At 52.8% G+C, this 15,986-nt stretch overlaps 9 protein-coding genes across 9 annotated transcripts; 4 read left to right on the top strand and 5 right to left on the bottom strand.

Moving 5' to 3' along the window:
- Nucleotides 1–266: 266 nt before the first annotated feature.
- P152DRAFT_451283 (uncharacterized protein) lies at nt 267–1,571 on the bottom strand (the record flags this gene model as incomplete). The annotated part of the gene is made up of 1 exon (XM_033678216.1): nt 267–1,571. The coding sequence occupies one exon, from the start codon at nt 1,569–1,571 to the stop codon at nt 267–269; it is 1,305 nt and encodes a 434-aa protein (XP_033531812.1).
- Nucleotides 1,572–3,650: 2,079 nt separating this feature from the next.
- On the top strand, nt 3,651–6,010 carry P152DRAFT_101802 (zf-CHY-domain-containing protein). Its single transcript, XM_033673560.1, has 2 exons — nt 3,651–4,733; nt 4,784–6,010. The coding sequence occupies exons 1-2, from the start codon at nt 3,822–3,824 to the stop codon at nt 5,909–5,911; spliced, it is 2,040 nt and encodes a 679-aa protein (XP_033531813.1). The 5' UTR covers nt 3,651–3,821; the 3' UTR covers nt 5,912–6,010.
- Nucleotides 6,007–7,866, bottom strand: P152DRAFT_460684 (uncharacterized protein). The gene has a single exon (XM_033679972.1). The coding sequence runs from the start codon at nt 7,780–7,782 to the stop codon at nt 6,109–6,111; it is 1,674 nt and encodes a 557-aa protein (XP_033531814.1). The 5' UTR covers nt 7,783–7,866; the 3' UTR covers nt 6,007–6,108.
- Nucleotides 7,867–8,142: 276 nt separating this feature from the next.
- On the top strand, nt 8,143–8,662 carry P152DRAFT_467912 (putative 60S ribosomal protein; the record flags this gene model as incomplete). Its single annotated transcript, XM_033680799.1, has 3 exons — nt 8,143–8,244; nt 8,330–8,404; nt 8,459–8,662. The coding sequence occupies 3 exons, from the start codon at nt 8,143–8,145 to the stop codon at nt 8,660–8,662; spliced, it is 381 nt and encodes a 126-aa protein (XP_033531815.1).
- Nucleotides 8,663–8,909: 247 nt separating this feature from the next.
- Nucleotides 8,910–11,076, bottom strand: P152DRAFT_379640 (uncharacterized protein; the record flags this gene model as incomplete). The annotated part of the gene is made up of 3 exons (XM_033675704.1): nt 8,910–9,509; nt 9,576–10,921; nt 10,992–11,076. Coding segments are annotated over 3 exons (2,031 nt in total), but the record flags the coding sequence as incomplete, so codon positions are not given.
- On the bottom strand, nt 10,934–11,990 carry P152DRAFT_491667 (Sedlin; the record flags this gene model as incomplete). Its single annotated transcript, XM_033682171.1, has 3 exons — nt 10,934–11,539; nt 11,597–11,884; nt 11,940–11,990. The coding sequence occupies 3 exons, from the start codon at nt 11,988–11,990 to the stop codon at nt 11,351–11,353; spliced, it is 528 nt and encodes a 175-aa protein (XP_033531817.1). The 3' UTR covers nt 10,934–11,350.
- A 348-nt stretch (nt 11,991–12,338) lies between these two features.
- Nucleotides 12,339–13,300, top strand: P152DRAFT_460687 (NADH-quinone oxidoreductase; the record flags this gene model as incomplete). Its single annotated transcript, XM_033679973.1, has 3 exons — nt 12,339–12,419; nt 12,470–12,680; nt 12,738–13,300. Exons 1-3 carry the CDS (start codon nt 12,365–12,367, stop codon nt 13,297–13,299), a joined length of 828 nt encoding a protein of 275 aa, XP_033531818.1. The 5' UTR covers nt 12,339–12,364.
- Nucleotides 13,016–14,067, bottom strand: P152DRAFT_460688 (40S ribosomal protein S23). Its single transcript, XM_033679974.1, has 4 exons — nt 14,030–14,067; nt 13,702–13,965; nt 13,194–13,633; nt 13,016–13,146 (listed from the first exon to the last, which is right to left on the bottom strand). Exons 2-3 carry the CDS (start codon nt 13,958–13,960, stop codon nt 13,455–13,457), a joined length of 438 nt encoding a protein of 145 aa, XP_033531819.1. The 5' UTR covers nt 13,961–13,965; nt 14,030–14,067; the 3' UTR covers nt 13,016–13,146; nt 13,194–13,454.
- Nucleotides 14,068–14,259: 192 nt separating this feature from the next.
- On the top strand, nt 14,260–15,429 carry P152DRAFT_440327 (uncharacterized protein). Its single transcript, XM_033677663.1, has 2 exons — nt 14,260–15,061; nt 15,092–15,429. Exons 1-2 carry the CDS (start codon nt 14,480–14,482, stop codon nt 15,326–15,328), a joined length of 819 nt encoding a protein of 272 aa, XP_033531820.1. The 5' UTR covers nt 14,260–14,479; the 3' UTR covers nt 15,329–15,429.
- The last annotated feature ends 557 nt before the right edge of the window (nt 15,430–15,986 follow it).

Here is a 15,986-nt window from a genome sequence, read left to right on the forward strand (position 1 = left end):
GCATTCCTTCACTTCCTTTAGAAATTGCATCTCCGCGGACCAGTAACTGGCGTCCTGTAAAGGAGACCCAATTCAGACCTTGTTATCGTCGATACCTCAACCGCAATCGCCGATCGCTTTTCTCAATCCCTTTCCCGTGCACTAGACGAACTCGAATCGGAGTTTGAAACTACCCAGTGTTCATATATGATGGTCTCACCTCGGCCTCGCTGCCGAAGGAAGGATCATGGATCTTGCAGAGACTCATAAGTCACGCTACGAAATTTTCACTTGCCCCATAACTCATACGCTGCCATGTTGAGAGAGGTAGCATCCTTCACGTCGTGGCGTCGATTGAAATGACTGACTGCAGCAGCTTGAATCTTCCGAATTTCGTGCATCAGAGGAACAATATTCGAGAGACAAAAGAAGAAAAGGGCCGCGTCCTTGGGTGACACTAGAGTATACTCCATAAAGTGCCAATTGCCCCAGTACTCTCTAGGAGTATTCGGTCCGTACTCTGGCGGTCCATCGGTGACAACGCAGTCGACTAGAGAGAACCTGCCATCAGCCCAGGGGTCTGGCGACCGTTCCACTGTTCCGGTTCTGCGATTAAGCAGTCGAGACTGTAAAAGCCACGAATGGTCAAGCATGAGATGACATTGAATTTGAGCGGATCCGAACTTGGATGGGGCGATGTCACTCCATGGGCCCAATCGGCCGATACGTCTTCGAAGCCCTAAAACGGTCCAAGTCGTAGACTGGATAATATTCAGTGCCTTCTGCGCATCATTTGAAGGCTGGGTGGCAGCTACCACCGCATCAATGATGTTAAAACCGCCGTGAGACATTCGCGGAGTGGAGTGTTGGAGGGTTGAGTTCGGTGACCCAACCTGGGAAGTGCAGGCTTCGAAAAATGAGTGCAAGTTGTCGTGACGCAACCCTTCGTCGATTTCCTCCTGTTTGGTCCGGTGCTGGCTTGAGGCTGAGTGTTGCGCTTCTTCTTGGTTTCCAAGTACAGCGAGCACTTCTCGAAAAGAACCTCTTGTATCCGGGAGTGTGAGTACCCTTCTATGGATCTCTTCCAGTCGTTGTTCGATGGACGCCCCAGGAGACTTAGCCAGTGCTTGAAGGAAGACCCGAAAGATTCCATTTTGTGCAGCGATTCGGTGGCTGAGAAGCTGAATTGGCCTCGTCGGGAAAACGTATGTGATAGTTCTAGACAGCTGCAGGCCGGAGCTTGAATACTCAACGGCTCGGACCTGGTTCATGATTGTTCTGATATCTTGTAGTGTATCCTTATAGATGGCTGAGAATATCGTAAAGTCAGCCACCCATTTGGGAGGTATATCGTCCGAGAGTGTTGTAAAGTCGGTCACCCTTTCAGGGGATGCATCGGCATGGTCGATGGATTGGGCCGTGTTTTTGATCTGAACGAGGCTAGAGTGTAGAGATGTCAGTTTAGTGCCGAGGGTCTGTAGCTCTTCCAGTTCGCCTTCTTCGACAAGTGACCAAATGCGGACAATGATCCTTGCTGTAAATGTGCAGAGGGACCCAATGGTCAACGTCAACGCTAGTGGATTCGTCGCCATTGAATAGTTGGAAGCGGCGTCAGATTGGGGTTTGAAAAGTGCTAGATATTTCCGGTAGTGATATTCATGTGAGGATGGAAGTTTTGGGCTAACTGAACATTGCAGTGAAGTACATATATGGCGGGGCAGGGAGGTACATGCCCAAACCAGACACTTCGGTAGAACTGATACGGTACGGTACGGTGTCGGAAGGTACGTACGGTACGTACGGTACGTACGGTACGTATGGTAGTTGACGGAACTTTGATTAGGAAAAACAGGTCATTAAGAAAGAACGATCTAGCGTGGTTAGGGATAGAATGAAAGTTCAGTCCAACCGTAATCTAGAAATCGGCACCTCTAGATAATACCTGTTGGTACACGTACAGACTTTAACTCTGGCTATAGTGAACAAGATTAGTGAGCTGAAGACATGACTTGGAGGCCACTTGGTCTAGTGTGGATGTGAGTTATCAGCACACCTTGCTAAGCCTGGGGTGACTGGGAGGACTGAATCTCATGGTCAACTAGTATTCATTTCTCGGTCCGGGGCACAGTGGAACATAAAGGACAGTTGGATAGCCTCACCGTCCATAAATCCATGGACGTAGCACTCACCAACGAACAGGTACCGATCACCACCCTTTCTTATGCAGTAGAGCAGCGTCCCACCAAACAAAAGGCACAAAACATCGTCCACTTGTGCCGTTGGGGGACACAGCGCATACCATCCTTACGCGCGACCAGGGAGGGTTCTCCCTTTATATGAAGGACAATTGCTAAGTCATCTTGTCCGCAGAGGATTCCGCCATAATGCAGCAACGGAATTTGACGAGGGTCGAAGATGGATATTCCAAGACGCGAGTTATCAGACTGATAGAGTCGATCTCCGTTCGATCAAGTTCCTGGTTGATACATATATGATCCACCCATGATAGTCTGCAAGGCCGATCAAGTTGACGCAGTTCCCTGAGGGCAACAGTTAAGCTTCCTGTTATTTGAGGGCCTTCCGGTCGAGTATGATCGTCTTAGACTAGGTCGAACTGCCCCAGATAGGACTGAGCTCGAAGGGGGTAGGGTTCGATAGGCTAAGCGGCACGAGGCATCCTGTTAGCAGATCGGAAGGCACGTCGGGTGCGAGATATGGGTGTCCCGTTGAAGCAACATCATCCTCTGGAGTATCTGTATACTGGTATTCATCGAAAGCTATAGGCATGGTAAATACCAAGACCGTAACGTTCCCTGATTTGGAAATTGGCACCGGGAGATTGTTTAACATTCCCTTCGCTCTTTTGTATTTTTTCTTTCAACCATTAGGTCATTCATTTTGCCTAGATCACTTCAGACCAACGTATGCCGCGCCCCCCGATAGTGTAGCTGCTGGCGTCCGCATGACCATTGTTGGATTAGCATTTAGCGGAGGTCCTCGATGGATATTATGGAGATACGGTCGGGTATTGGCACCCGGATAGTTAATAAGCCACGATACAATAGCTATCAGTCTACCACCGACTCCGAAGCATCTCCATATGTAATTACAACTACAATAACAAAGATCGAGACTGAAGATGGGGAGACACTATTGATGGACACAGGCTGAATAATGTTGGATCACTTGCATGTGATGACTGATGAGCAGTGAGCTCACTGAGCTGAGGAGGGGCTGACTAAGAACGGAATCCGATCACATGCGAACGCCAGTCTTACTGACAGGGGTGTCGTCTCGTCTCGTCTCCATCTGTGTCGAGTCTCGATCACAGGGCAATGATCACACCAGCATGTCCGCCTCTTCAACTCCCACTTCATCATCAATACTCTTTGTACGGCTTGTGTCCTTCCTACGCCTAAATTTTACCAGTTACTACAATATCGTCCTTTCTCCTTTCATATCCATCCTATTCCTGTTTTCAAGTTGGCAATCGTCTTGAGTCCCCTTCCAGCAGTCCCTAATCCTGTGTCGTGGACTACCCTCTATTCGGCCTCCTGCGGGGCTGTTGCACCCGAGTCGACTTTATATCCCCAATTCATTAAGAGGTGGCAGGACACGGTGTAGTAAGAGAGTGCTTGAGTGCTATACAATCTGAGGGGTGCCTCTCGAATTAAACAAAGAAGAAAGAAAGCCTGTCTATGGACGACTAACCCTCGATTGATTGAGCGACGCACCATTTCCCCTCCTGGGGAACAACCAGACAACCGAGAATACCTTCGAGTCTTGGTTTTCCATTTTTATACGACCTCATAATACGAATCGTCTCCTACCAAATCACCACCATGTCCAACATACTACCCTCCCGCCGTCGAAATCCAACACGGTCCTTCAATTCTCCTCCACCAGCCTCCACCACGGGCCCAGTCCCCATCCCATCCTCATCCGCCGCCCCTCTCCGTTCCTTGACCTCCGACATCCAATCCCGAAGCACCGCGGACCTCCCACAATCGCTACCCGAAGACGACGGCATGGCAGCATTGCGCGCCAAGATCCATGCCATTCGCGACTCCGTGGAGTCCAATGACGAAAAGGCGATGCTCATGCACGAGATCATGACGGAGCGCTGGATGGTGCTGAAATACCCGCATCTGGCCCAGGCACAGTCCCCGGCGTCGGCCGTCGGGGCGCAGGTGGGCATTGGATCGCCTCCAGCTGTTCTGTCGCCATTGGGTTCGCCCACACCGATTCGAGGCATGCGCTTTGCGGGTTCTGATGCATCGGCTGAGGACCCTACCAATCCATACAATGTTTGCGAGAAAGACCTCGAACCGAGCTATCGACCGCGGCGAAATCGATCGGACGCTGATGTGCGAGAGGTTCCAACGGAGCAGGAAGCCGACAAAGAGGGCCCGGATAGTGAGCCAACACAATTGGGGTGCGCACATTACAAGCGCAACGTCAAGCTTCAGTGCGCTACATGTCAAAAGTGGTATCCATGCCGGCATTGCCACAATGACGCGGAACCATCCCATGCGCTGCCCCGGCATTTGACGAAAAACATGCTGTGCATGTTGTGCAAGACGCCCCAACCGGCGGGAGCCACGTGCATCAACTGCACAGAAACAACGGCGTATCACTACTGTGACATATGTAAACTGTGGGACGACGATGTGGACAAGCCGATCTACCATTGCGCAGATTGCGGGCTATGCCGACGCGGCGAGGGCCTCGGGAAGGACTTCGTTCACTGCAAGGTAGGAACCGTTGTTTATTTATGTAATGACATGATACTAATATGCACTAGGAATGCACTGTCTGCATCCTCATCCAACACTTCCCAACCCACCGCTGTCTTCCCCGCGCCACTGATCGCGACTGTCCCATCTGCTTTACTTACATGTTCACCTCCTCCGACAGCATCGTCGCCATGCCCTGCGGCCACTATCTCCACCAGAAATGCTACAACGAGTACATGAAACGGGAATACCGGTGCCCCATCTGTAAGCGCTCCGCCATCAACATGGAATTAGAGTGGCGGAAGCTAGGCGAAGAGATCGAGAGACAGCCGATGCCCGATGAGTACGACGAACATGCTCATTCAGACTCCGATTCCGGGTCCGATGAGGATCGAATACCCTCCCGGTACAGGAATCCCGGCTCACGACCTGCTCAACGAAGAGGCCCGCGCATGGCTGCCGTGCGATGCAACGACTGCGGGTCAAGAAGCGACGTACGATTCCACTGGCTCGGATGCAAGTGCTCGCTGTGCGACTCTTACAACACAGACGAGATCACCACCAGTGCTTCCGGGCCCGACATCCCTTCTCCTCCCACGTCACCCCCAGGGCTCACCTCCGGCAGCGAAGCCGGCCCCACCAGTCCCGGCTCCGGCAGTAGCGACGGCCGCCCCCTCAACGCGAGCGGATACGGCGACGCCGAACCGTGGCGGCCGGTATCGTATCTCCTCTGGCGGCGTAGCCGACGCAACTCGGAGACGAAAGACGATGAGCCCGGCTCGCGGATCCCGTTTAGCCCGATGGACATCATGCAGCGGTTTTCGCGCTCCTTGCCGCCGATTCGGGACTATATCTCGGCGGATATGGTGAGGGAGTTGGGGATCGGGGATATGGTGAGGGAGCTGGGGATTCGGGTGGTGCCGAATGGGTCGTTCATGCCTCATTTTGGGTCGGGGAATCAGGCGGCTGCGGAGGGGGCGGGTGACGCGAATGGAGCGGAGGGGCTGCGCGAACTAGACTTTTGGGGGGTCGCGGGTAGGTTTCTATCAGGAGATGAGGATGATGGAGATGATGAGGACGACGAAGAAGGGAGTAGTGAGGAAGAGGAGGAGGATGACGATAACCTCGATCTAGAGGATGAGGGGGAGGCGGATGAAGAGGAAGACATCGATTTCGAGCTGCTGGGGCATCGGTAGCTGAGTGCTTCGGTAAGATGGATATCACGACATTGATGAAGCAACATAGCGCGCGGTTGGGCAAGGAGCAATTTTTGCATTACTGGAGAGGGGAATTTTCACGATTGATGAACGCTTCTCATTGGCCTTTGCAGGCTAATCATGCATCAATAGGGGTATCAACTAAATATTGAGAATCCAATCCGTCATCGGGGACCTCACTCCTCTTTCAACCCCTTCTGACCGTTTTGCCGCACGATTTCCCGCCAGTTGGACTTCCACATCCAGCTCTGCGCCCTCTCCAGCCTCCAGTCAAAGCTCCAGATCCCCTTCCAGATCCCATAAATCCCCCCCAACGGCCACGTTTCCAGGATCAAATCCTTAAAACGCCGGTACGCGCCCCCTGTGTCGGACCGGTTGTTCCGCGACACTTTGTCATACACGGTGGGCAAGCTCGTCGCGGAGTACTTCTCCCGCAACGCGTCGTACCACTCCGTCGACCGATACATGTCGGCGAATTCCCCCTTCTCGTAATGCGTGTGCGCGTACAGCCATTTCTGGCCCTGCAGCTCGTGCACCTTGTCCTCCAGCGTGCGGTTGAGCTTGCGGAAATCAAGGTCTTTCCTCCAACCGGTCGTCTCTTCGTGCGGGATTCCCCAGACGCCGACGTTCAGCATGACGCCCTTGTCGTTGGTGGCGTCGGTCGCCCCCTGCGGTCGGAGAAGGTGCGGGTGGAAGCTGCCGCGCTCGCTGCCCGCGGTGAAGGTGTCGACTTTGACGGGGCAGAGCCAAAGCGGCCAGATGTTCATGGCGCCGATGTTGTTGGTCTTTTCGGATCCGTTCATCCACTCCAAGAACTCCTCAGCCACCGCGGTGGGGCTGCCCTGTTTGCCTTGGTGCGCATGATTGAACGGCACGGCGCAGTCCTGGACGATGATGTGTTTGCCCTGTCCGCTGGCGTGGAGCGATCGATACGCCATGCGCGGCCGTAGGAAATCGTCCAGGAACCAGCGCATGAGGCGATTGAACGGGACGAAGAAGAAGTAACGGAACATGCTTCGGGCCACCCAGAAGGTCCCACGGTTATATCGGAAGAGATATGAAGGGAGGGTGGTTGCAAATTTGTATGGTTGCGAGGTGGGATCGCTGGTCATCTCTTTGGCATGCAAATAGTACCATGGGTCATTGGGTCGGACGAATTCAACGAGAGGCATCGACGGAAGAGGCTTGGAGACCATCTTGCCAGTGACCACCACACCGTGCGAATGATTGTACAGGATACCATCAACATAGTCTAAATCATTAGCGGCCGGGTCCTTTGACAGCTCGTAGGTCAACTCGATCGCCTCTTTCGAGCTGTTGGTCCGGTGGTATGTCACCTCGACATATTCCTTGGCTTCTAGCAGGTTCAACTCGACGAGCGTCACAACGCCCAGCGAACCGACGGCCCCCGCCCCGCCTCTAAATAGGTCTTTCCGCTCCGATTCCGAGACCTTGACCACCTCGCCGTCCGCAAGGACCATCTCCACCCAATTCAGCGTCCGGTCGAAGAATCCGTGGCGGAACGAGCTGGACTCGCCGGAGGTGCCAGCATACCCGCCGCCCGCGGTAATGCCGGGGAATTCCATCACCACCGGGGGGACCAGTCCGTATTGGAGGGTCGTCTGGACCAGGCGGTCCATGGGCACATTGGGCTCAACAAGAGCGGTCCTCGTGTTCCGGTCGACTTTGAGGACATGGTTGAGGCGGCTCATGTCCACATGATTCTCTTTGAGAGACGGTTTACGGGTGCTGTTAGTCGAGCCATGGTAGATGCGGAAGGGCTCGCCCTTGCTGTATAGGGAGCGAACGCGGGATGCGATCTCCTTGACGGCAAGATCGTGTGGCTTCATGTCTGACTATGGATTAAGTAATAAATAAATAATAATAATATAGCTTTATTGAGAAATAAAATGAGCGAGCGACTTGGACTTTTTGTAGTTGTCAACGGAATGTCTTGGTCTTTCGAGATTCTTTGAAGATCGAGGTCGGAATTCCACTATTCCTGGTCGGGACTAGGGCGCCAAGAAATTCAAGCGAGTTCCGCACAACTCAACCAACACACCCGCTTCACGATTCCTCAGGTCACTTCTCTCTACGACTTCTGTTTATTATACCTCCATTTCCACTCCCGACTTTGTACGGCACCTGTACGTTCCGATCTCAAGACACCGAATCTCCAGACACTAACCCCGCGGTCCTTGCAGCTCGCGATGGCGAAGTCGAAAACCACCACCAAGGCCGCTGGCAAAACCCAGCGCAGCGCCATTGCTGACGTTGTCGCCCGCGAATATACCATCCACCTCCACAAGCGAGTACGTCAATCCATCGCCCCGTTCGGAGTGGTTGCAATGGCTGCGACGGGAATTGAGAGAGTAGACAGAACTGACCGATGACTAGATCTTCGGCGCCGCATTCAAGAAGAGAGCACCCAAGGCCATCAAGGAGATCCGGAAATTCGCCGAGCTGGCAATGGTTTGTCTCGGATGGTCCATCCCGTCGGGCATGCGTGGCTAACTATGGGAAAAGGGCACCAAGGACGTCCGACTCGACCCACAACTGAACAAGAAGGTCTGGGAATCCGGCATCAAGGGTGTCCCATACCGATTACGGGTGCGAATCTCCCGCAAGCGAAACGACGAGGAGGGCGCACAGGAGCGGCTCTACAGCTACGTCCAGGCCGTCAATGTCAAGAACGCCAAGGGCCTGCAGACGGTTGTGGTGGAAGAGTAAAAGCTGATCGGGTGCGCACGGCGCCGGCATAGGACACCACTGGGCATATTCTGGCGCAATGGGTGGATAATCGTAACGCACAAGACTACGAAGGGATTCGGCGATGGACAGCGTCTCTCGAGTCGAAAAGAAGCGGAAAGAAGGTCCTCCGATCATGTATTCATGGGATCAAAATATCATTCAATGCTCTAACGACTCCAGTCGGTCGGTCTAGTTGTTCGGTCTATTTGTTCTCGCTATGCTGGTGGCGCTCGTTCAAGCCCTCTACTCCCTTGCCCCATGCACCAGCTTTCTTCCCCCACCGTACAACACCCCATGCATGTTCGACACCAATCTTGGGTGGTGGCTCAACCATCGTGCGAAAAGAGTTTCCGCCGTTCCTAAATACCGCGTCATCTCCCTCTCCAGGTCGAATCGATGTGTGTTGATAAAGTTCTTTGTTATGCAGTTCGTCTCGTTTAAGTTCCCAGGTCCTCACATCCGCCGCGATCGGCTTCCACCGGCCTACTTGTTCCGCCTGAGCCCACCATCGCGCGCCACACATTTCCCATAACCTGCTTTCCGCTCGTCGGAAGGCAAACTTCTCGTCTTCCCCCGTGAATTGTCCTATGCGAGCGAAGTCCGGGGCCGGACGCTGCGTGCTAGATTCCAGGTCCCCTTCTTTAAACTTCCTTCCTAGTGCTTGACGTAGCAGTCGATTGGGCGGATCATCCTCCAGCGCATCCGCAGGCAGGGAGGAAGAATCGTATGATGCGACATTCGGCCGGAATGGCGCGGTGGCGTCCTGATAGGCATCCGAAAAGGATTCTGCATGGATTGCGTCGGCTTCGGGTTCGTCCATGCTATCCTCTGGCGCTCTCCCGCCCCTCTTTGTCCCCGACAGAGCACGGTTTGAGCCTCTAACTCGGCCGACTCCAGCATCTTGACTGGCGCGCTCGGTCGGGAAAAACAAGTCGTCGACCGCAGCCTCCGCCGTCATCATGAGGCGGCATCGGCATTCATACATAGCGTCGATCAGGGTGATGAATCGTCGAGCTTCGTTCCGCCGTCGATTCGTCAGCACAGGAGCATCCATCAGCACCACCGTTTTAAAGGCCGATGCGATGCTGATGTAGTCCGCCGGTCCCAAGCTCGCCTCACAAAGCTCTTCGAACGTTGCGAAGAGGGTGGAGGAAGGCTCGTGGGTCTTTGGGAACATCAGAGTGCGTCCAAACACTGAAAGAGACTTTGGCTTTAGGTTGGAGTCGTCCGAGATTGATTTCCCGATCCACTTCTGTAGTTTGCTTCGTACCATGACATCGTCGTACGAACCGACCCCAATCAAGTAGAACTCTGGTAGTTGAACGTTAGCATTTCCTGAGCCACCCATTGGTTCGTGAGGCTTCTTTAACCCCGAATCGGAATCGGCAACAGCAGTGGACGCCAGCTGTACACTATCTCTTCGTCTGTAGTCCTTTTTACTATCCACCTGCCAGTCATCGCATCTTGCATTCAGGAGTTCCAGGAAGTTAGCGAACTCGCCCCGCCCACCATCTCGAACGGCTGTATGCCTAGGTCTTGCACGTAACCCGAAACGCCATTTGATGGAGTCTAACCGGCTAGGGGGGAGACCGAACTGGATGCCCGCCGCCTTTGCCAGTTCTTCCGGCATGCGATTGCTGGTTGCAATCAACACGCCACCTAGCTGGAAGAAGCTCGTCATAAGGTTCGCCATAATCTTCGACGAAGCCCGATCGGGCAGCTGAAACTCGTCGAGGAAGAGAATCGGAGAGGTGGAGATGAGGTCCTTGGCGACGCGAAGCAACGAATGTTCGTCCTGAAGAAGACTGCGCCCTGCCACCATGCTTGTGCCTACACGCTCATGACGGATCCTCTCCAGCTTTGACACGGTCTCCAACATAAACGTGCTAAAATGCCACCTTCTCTTCTTATTGCTCGGGAGGCAGTCGGCAAACAGGTCGATAAGCATACTCTTCCCGGTGCCCACTTCGCCATGAAGCAGCAGGCCTTTCGGGGAATCGATGTGCATCGCCGATTCATGGTCAGTAAGCACTCGGGTTAGGGCCATCGTATCCCTTTGCTCTTTCTGGGCGATAAGTGATTGCCAAACTCCCTGAGCTCCCACCGATCGGGCTCGTCGAGGCGTCCCGTTGCCATTTTCATTCTCAATTACTCGGCTTAATTGACTGAGTCGAGCACTATACGAAGCCGTCGGCTCATAATTTATTAAACGGTCATAGAGCTTTTGCAAATGGATCGCTGTTTTGAAAGCGTTTAGCTATATATGCCTCGACAATGCTACTAACTCGTCTCGTCGTCAGTGACGTACCTAATCTATATTGGGCCGGATCAGGCAAGATCCTTTTGGTGGCAACCAGACTTTGGTAGAGTACCAGGGGATTGGTGATAGCCAATTCCCGTGAAACAGGCGGGAAAGGCGACATTTCAGGATTTCGAATGAAAGATTGAACTGTATCGATTCCAGTCCATGAGGTGTAACCGGGTATACTCGGCCAATCCTCGGAAATGCTCCCATCCCCTGTACTTCACTCTGAGTGATCCATATCGTGAAACCGTCTTTCATATCTGGCGCAAATCCTTTTATGGTCGATACTCTGGACTGTTGAGTAGCGGTAGGCAAAGAGGATGGCTTCGTGTACAATAGTGACTCGTCAACCATAAATGGCTCTACAGACTTGTGACCCCTGGTGCCCATTTCTCTCCAATCCTCCTCACTTCGCTAATGAACTTCTCACTCGTGATCTGGCTTGATTCAAACGACTGCTCAGACTTGTTTGGCAGAACTGAGTGTTGGTCAGGGTCGTAAAAAGGATTCCTCAACAGCCCAATATAAGCCGTCTGTAGGGCTCGGAATGCCTGAAAATCGCGACATTAGCCGTTCTATAGCGCAAATCAACCCAGACTAGAACTCACAGGCTTTAAATCTGCATCCCGTAACCCAACTGCGCCTGGATTCTTTCCAGTTGATGGGGTCGCTCCACCCTCCATATCCACGACGATGACGAATTTGACTCCCGTACTGGTGACCCAACCATACATTGCGAGACGCTCGTCAACTGCTTGAAGGAGTCCAAAATCTTGCTCGGCTGTCCGGTAAGGCATTCGAGCCTCGAAAATATCTAAACAGGACGATAATAAAAACGAGAATTCCAGAGCTGGGCGTTTGCCTGGCGGAAAGAGAGATATGTGAAGCGGATTATTCTAGAATGACAAGTTTAAAACCCGACCGCCAAAGATTATTCGGGGATGGGTTTACCTTTCTTCCTATGACTCCAATACATGCTATTGCTGGAGATCGTCCCGCCATTGTTGATTAAGGAGAGATATCCCGGAGGCTCGCTCGGCACAAGAGAGGGAGGTATGATTGTTTCGCACTACATTCAGCGTCACATCACAGACAGTATTGAATAAGGACAATGTTGGGTTATTAAGGGCCAGTTCGTAGAATGTGAGCAGCTTCAGTCCGATATCTGCAATCGTGAAGCCAAAAGATGGAAGCTGGGTTGCTAGCTAATACGACGTTCTGATTGGCTCCTTGCGCTTCGAAAGTAAAGAATGGTCCGTGCACATTTCGGTTGTTCATCACCAGCTTCGACATCGCCGTATCTGACCCCTCAAGCTTGCCACCGTCGTCCTCGCCGCCATTCCTTCTAAGCGTTTCGCTTTTTATTTCTCTCGATAATGTCGGTGACAATGCTCTCGACGGCGAGGTCAACCGCGTCAATGGCGCTTCGCGGTTTGTGACCCAGCAGTGGTTGTGAGAATGCCTTTCTAATACCACAACAGCCAAGCCATCAACAGCGATGATTCTGCCGAGAGCCTTTCCGATAGCATCGATATCGACATCTTCTTCGAAAGGCGCTGCCCCTACAACCGGGTCCCCCGGTCTGGTTAAGGGAAATCCGCCTCCTCCACCGGCTATGAAGAAGATGAAGGGGGGCGACAACGTGCCTCTGCCGACTCAAGAAGGGACGAAGGGGGCTGTTCAATATGCCCTGTATGTTTCTCCAGTACATTCCCACGCCGAAGCAAACCACTGACGCTAGCCACACAGGACGACGCTTGACCAAGTCGCCAATTGGGCCCGACAGAGTTCGTTATGGCCCATGACCTTCGGTCTCGCATGCTGCGCCATCGAGATGATGCATCTCTCCACACCACGATACGATCAGGATCGATTAGGAATCATTTTCCGCGCTTCGCCACGACAGTCGGACGTCATGATTGTTGCCGGGACATTAACGAACAAGATGGCTCCCGCCTTGAGAACCGTCTACGATCAGATGCCGGAGCCCCGATGGGTGATATCAATGGGCAGCTGTGCTAATGGTGGCGGCTACTATCATTACAGCTACAGTGTGACTAGAGGATGTGACAGGGTCGTGCCAGTTGACATTTATGTCCCTGGATGCCCCCCGACATCCGAGGCGCTGATGTACGGCATCTTCCAACTGCAAAAGAAGGTATGCTATCCCCTTGGAGATCGTTTGATCAGAGCTAATTCTCCTAGATGCGACACACAAAGATCACCCGGATGTGGTACAGGAAGTAAAGCTGTTCGTGCGGTTCATGCATCGGCGTTTGGCAGACGGTGGAAGATTGTACATATCCCCTGAATCAATCGCGTTGGAACGTGCGAATCCAATGAAATTGGTATCTCGAATTGATCCGATGTTTTGGGGCCACTATAAGTGATGCAAGTGATGCACTATGCTAAGCCAGAGCCCATACCCCGTGTACGCCATTCTCTGATGTGTCGTCCCATCCTCGTTTATGACCGCGGCTTTTCCTTCTTCTCCTTCCACAGTGCGGACAAGCCAACACCCGAAACCTTGACAACCTTGAAGCGCACACCGGGAATATCACCCTTTGCCTTACCCTTGCGACCGAAACCGGCCAGGAGGACCTCGTCGTTCTCGTCGACAAAGTTCAAGCAACCGTCATTGGGAACTTTCGAAACGTTAGCATTTTATCCCATCGGAGAATCGGTCACTCCGAGGAGCGCGGGGCGGACTCACCGAAAGCAGTGACTTTCTTGCCGTTCTTGATCAGCTGAACACGCACGCACTTTCGGATGGCGGAGTTAGGCTGTTTCGCTTCGACACCGACTTTCTCGAGGACGATTCCCTTGGCGTGTGAAGAGCCGCCGAACGGAGAGGACTTGTAGGCAGTTCCGAGGGCACGCTTCTTGTAGGACAGATCGGCCCATCGTTGATCGCGACGGTGGTTCTTGAGTTTGCGGGCGGCGTTAAGACCGGCCGGCTTGCCTTTACCCATGATTGCTAGATGTCAAATCAGTCACTGTTCGATCCTTCCATTGAAAATTAGCACGGCTATGGCACTCACCGATAGAAACTGGTTAATATCGCAACGGCGGCTTGTTGATGAAGGGCTGATGTCGTGGTGGTGCTGTGAGGTAGAATTCGATGTGGGATTTCGGAGTGGTGGGTGGGTCCTGCAGGAAAAACGCTGCTCCGAAGACCCCAATGTCACGTGAAATATTATGTCACGTGCACATCGATCATCAACACTGGAGTCGAAACCGATCACTCAGCGAAATTACTTACAGTGAGATACTTCCTTTCAGTCCCATGTAATCCCTTTGCAGCCTTGCTATGTAATTGCCAAAGATGCTTTGTAATTGCCCGTACGGACATGCAAGAATCAATTTGTCTGGGGGAATTTGAAAAATTGTACTCCGTAACACCCGGGTCGTCGACTCGTCGTACATGACCAACCTCTGCATCAAAGCTCCAAGTTAAGAGGATACTTCGCCATTGCTTAAACTCGGTAGCAATGTCATCAGGCAAGGCGCCGCTAGGGCGTACTCCGTCTCAGAGACTTCCAGCACCCTCATTGTTCGTTGGCCCTCCATCGAGAAATGCATCAGCGACGTCCCTTTTGTCACCACAAGTCACAGCATCTGGACGCGTTCCCTTAATACGGCAGAGGTCCCATACTGCTACGAGAAAGGGTGCACCTGGAGGAGGGGAAGCTGAAGCCGGCCCGAGTACTTTGCAAAAAGCTTACCCGAGAAGACAAGATCCGGAAGCGCATCTTGAGCAGCGGCGAAATGAGCGCACCGATGCAGCGTGGGCAGAACTGCAGAATACGCTGGAAGAGGTGGAACTGTGTGCTATGAATGAAACGCACATCTTCGGTCCGAACCACGCCAAAGCCTTGGATGACTTGAGGACCGCACAGTTGGCCTTGGCGCAAGCATGGGCGAAAGGGGAGATCGAAGATGAGAGCGAGGCTACGACGAAAGACACCTCGGGGAATGTTCCGGAATGTTCCAATGCCCTTGACCAAGAGGCGGATCGCAAAGGAGCAGGTCCTTCCCAGGAGAAAGACGCCGGGAGAAACAGGAGTAGTTCAGTGAAGAGCGCGGCAAGCGGAAAGAGTCAGCTGGAGGAAGAAACCGAAAATGACATCCTCCTTGCGCGGAAGAGACGAGAAGCGAATGACCGCCACTTCAAGAAGGTCAATACTGGTGTCTTGGATGTCGTGGCTAAGCTCGGGGAGGTTTCAAAGGCAATGAAGGAGGTTGAGATCGAGAGTCGCGAGATCTGGGGGGAAGGAGAGAGTCTCGACATGAATTCAGTGAACGCTAGTGAGAGAGAGGCCTACCGCAAACCATCCTGAGGGATCATCAACCAGATTGGAGCGACTGCACTACATATTCGATGTGGCAGATGTTCCGGACACGACTATTGGTGCTACGATCGCACGTGTCACATCATCGGCAGGACGACATATTCTATCGATCCAGGCTGTCGTGAAAATACAAAGTATCGACCGATGCGAGGCGACTTGCATCGACAGTCTCAGTCTTCTACTTTCATCCTGGCAAGCGGCGACAGAAACCATTCGGTGTGAGAAGAGCTGCGCTTGTGTCACTCGAGATCCTGATCTCGAGCCCTTCGCTCCGTATTGCACGAGACGACCCAGAGCAGGGTCGGCTGCCCGTATTTCTAAGAATACCTATTTCAATAAACGTGATTGAAGGCAGTCGATAGGGAGAGTCTTCAATGCACGGAGGTTATCAATGCAACTAATTGTGTATAAATACTGACATCACACGGTCACGGCTAGAACTCGCCTCTCTGGCCAGCATTTGAGTGTGCGTCGTAGCATTTTATCCGTCAGTTGCAGTATACATACCTTACTCCACGACGCCAGTGTAGAAGCGAATCCTACATTGCATAGTCCTGGTTCTAGACTGGAGCGGAAGGCTTTACATAGCTGTTCGGCGAACAAGAAGCACAACTCATAGTCGCTATTTATACCCCAACCGTCATCG

Source organism: Eremomyces bilateralis (assembly GCF_010015585.1).
Source record: "Eremomyces bilateralis CBS 781.70 unplaced genomic scaffold P152scaffold_19, whole genome shotgun sequence".
Lineage (NCBI taxonomy): Eukaryota > Fungi > Ascomycota > Dothideomycetes > Eremomycetales > Eremomycetaceae > Eremomyces > Eremomyces bilateralis.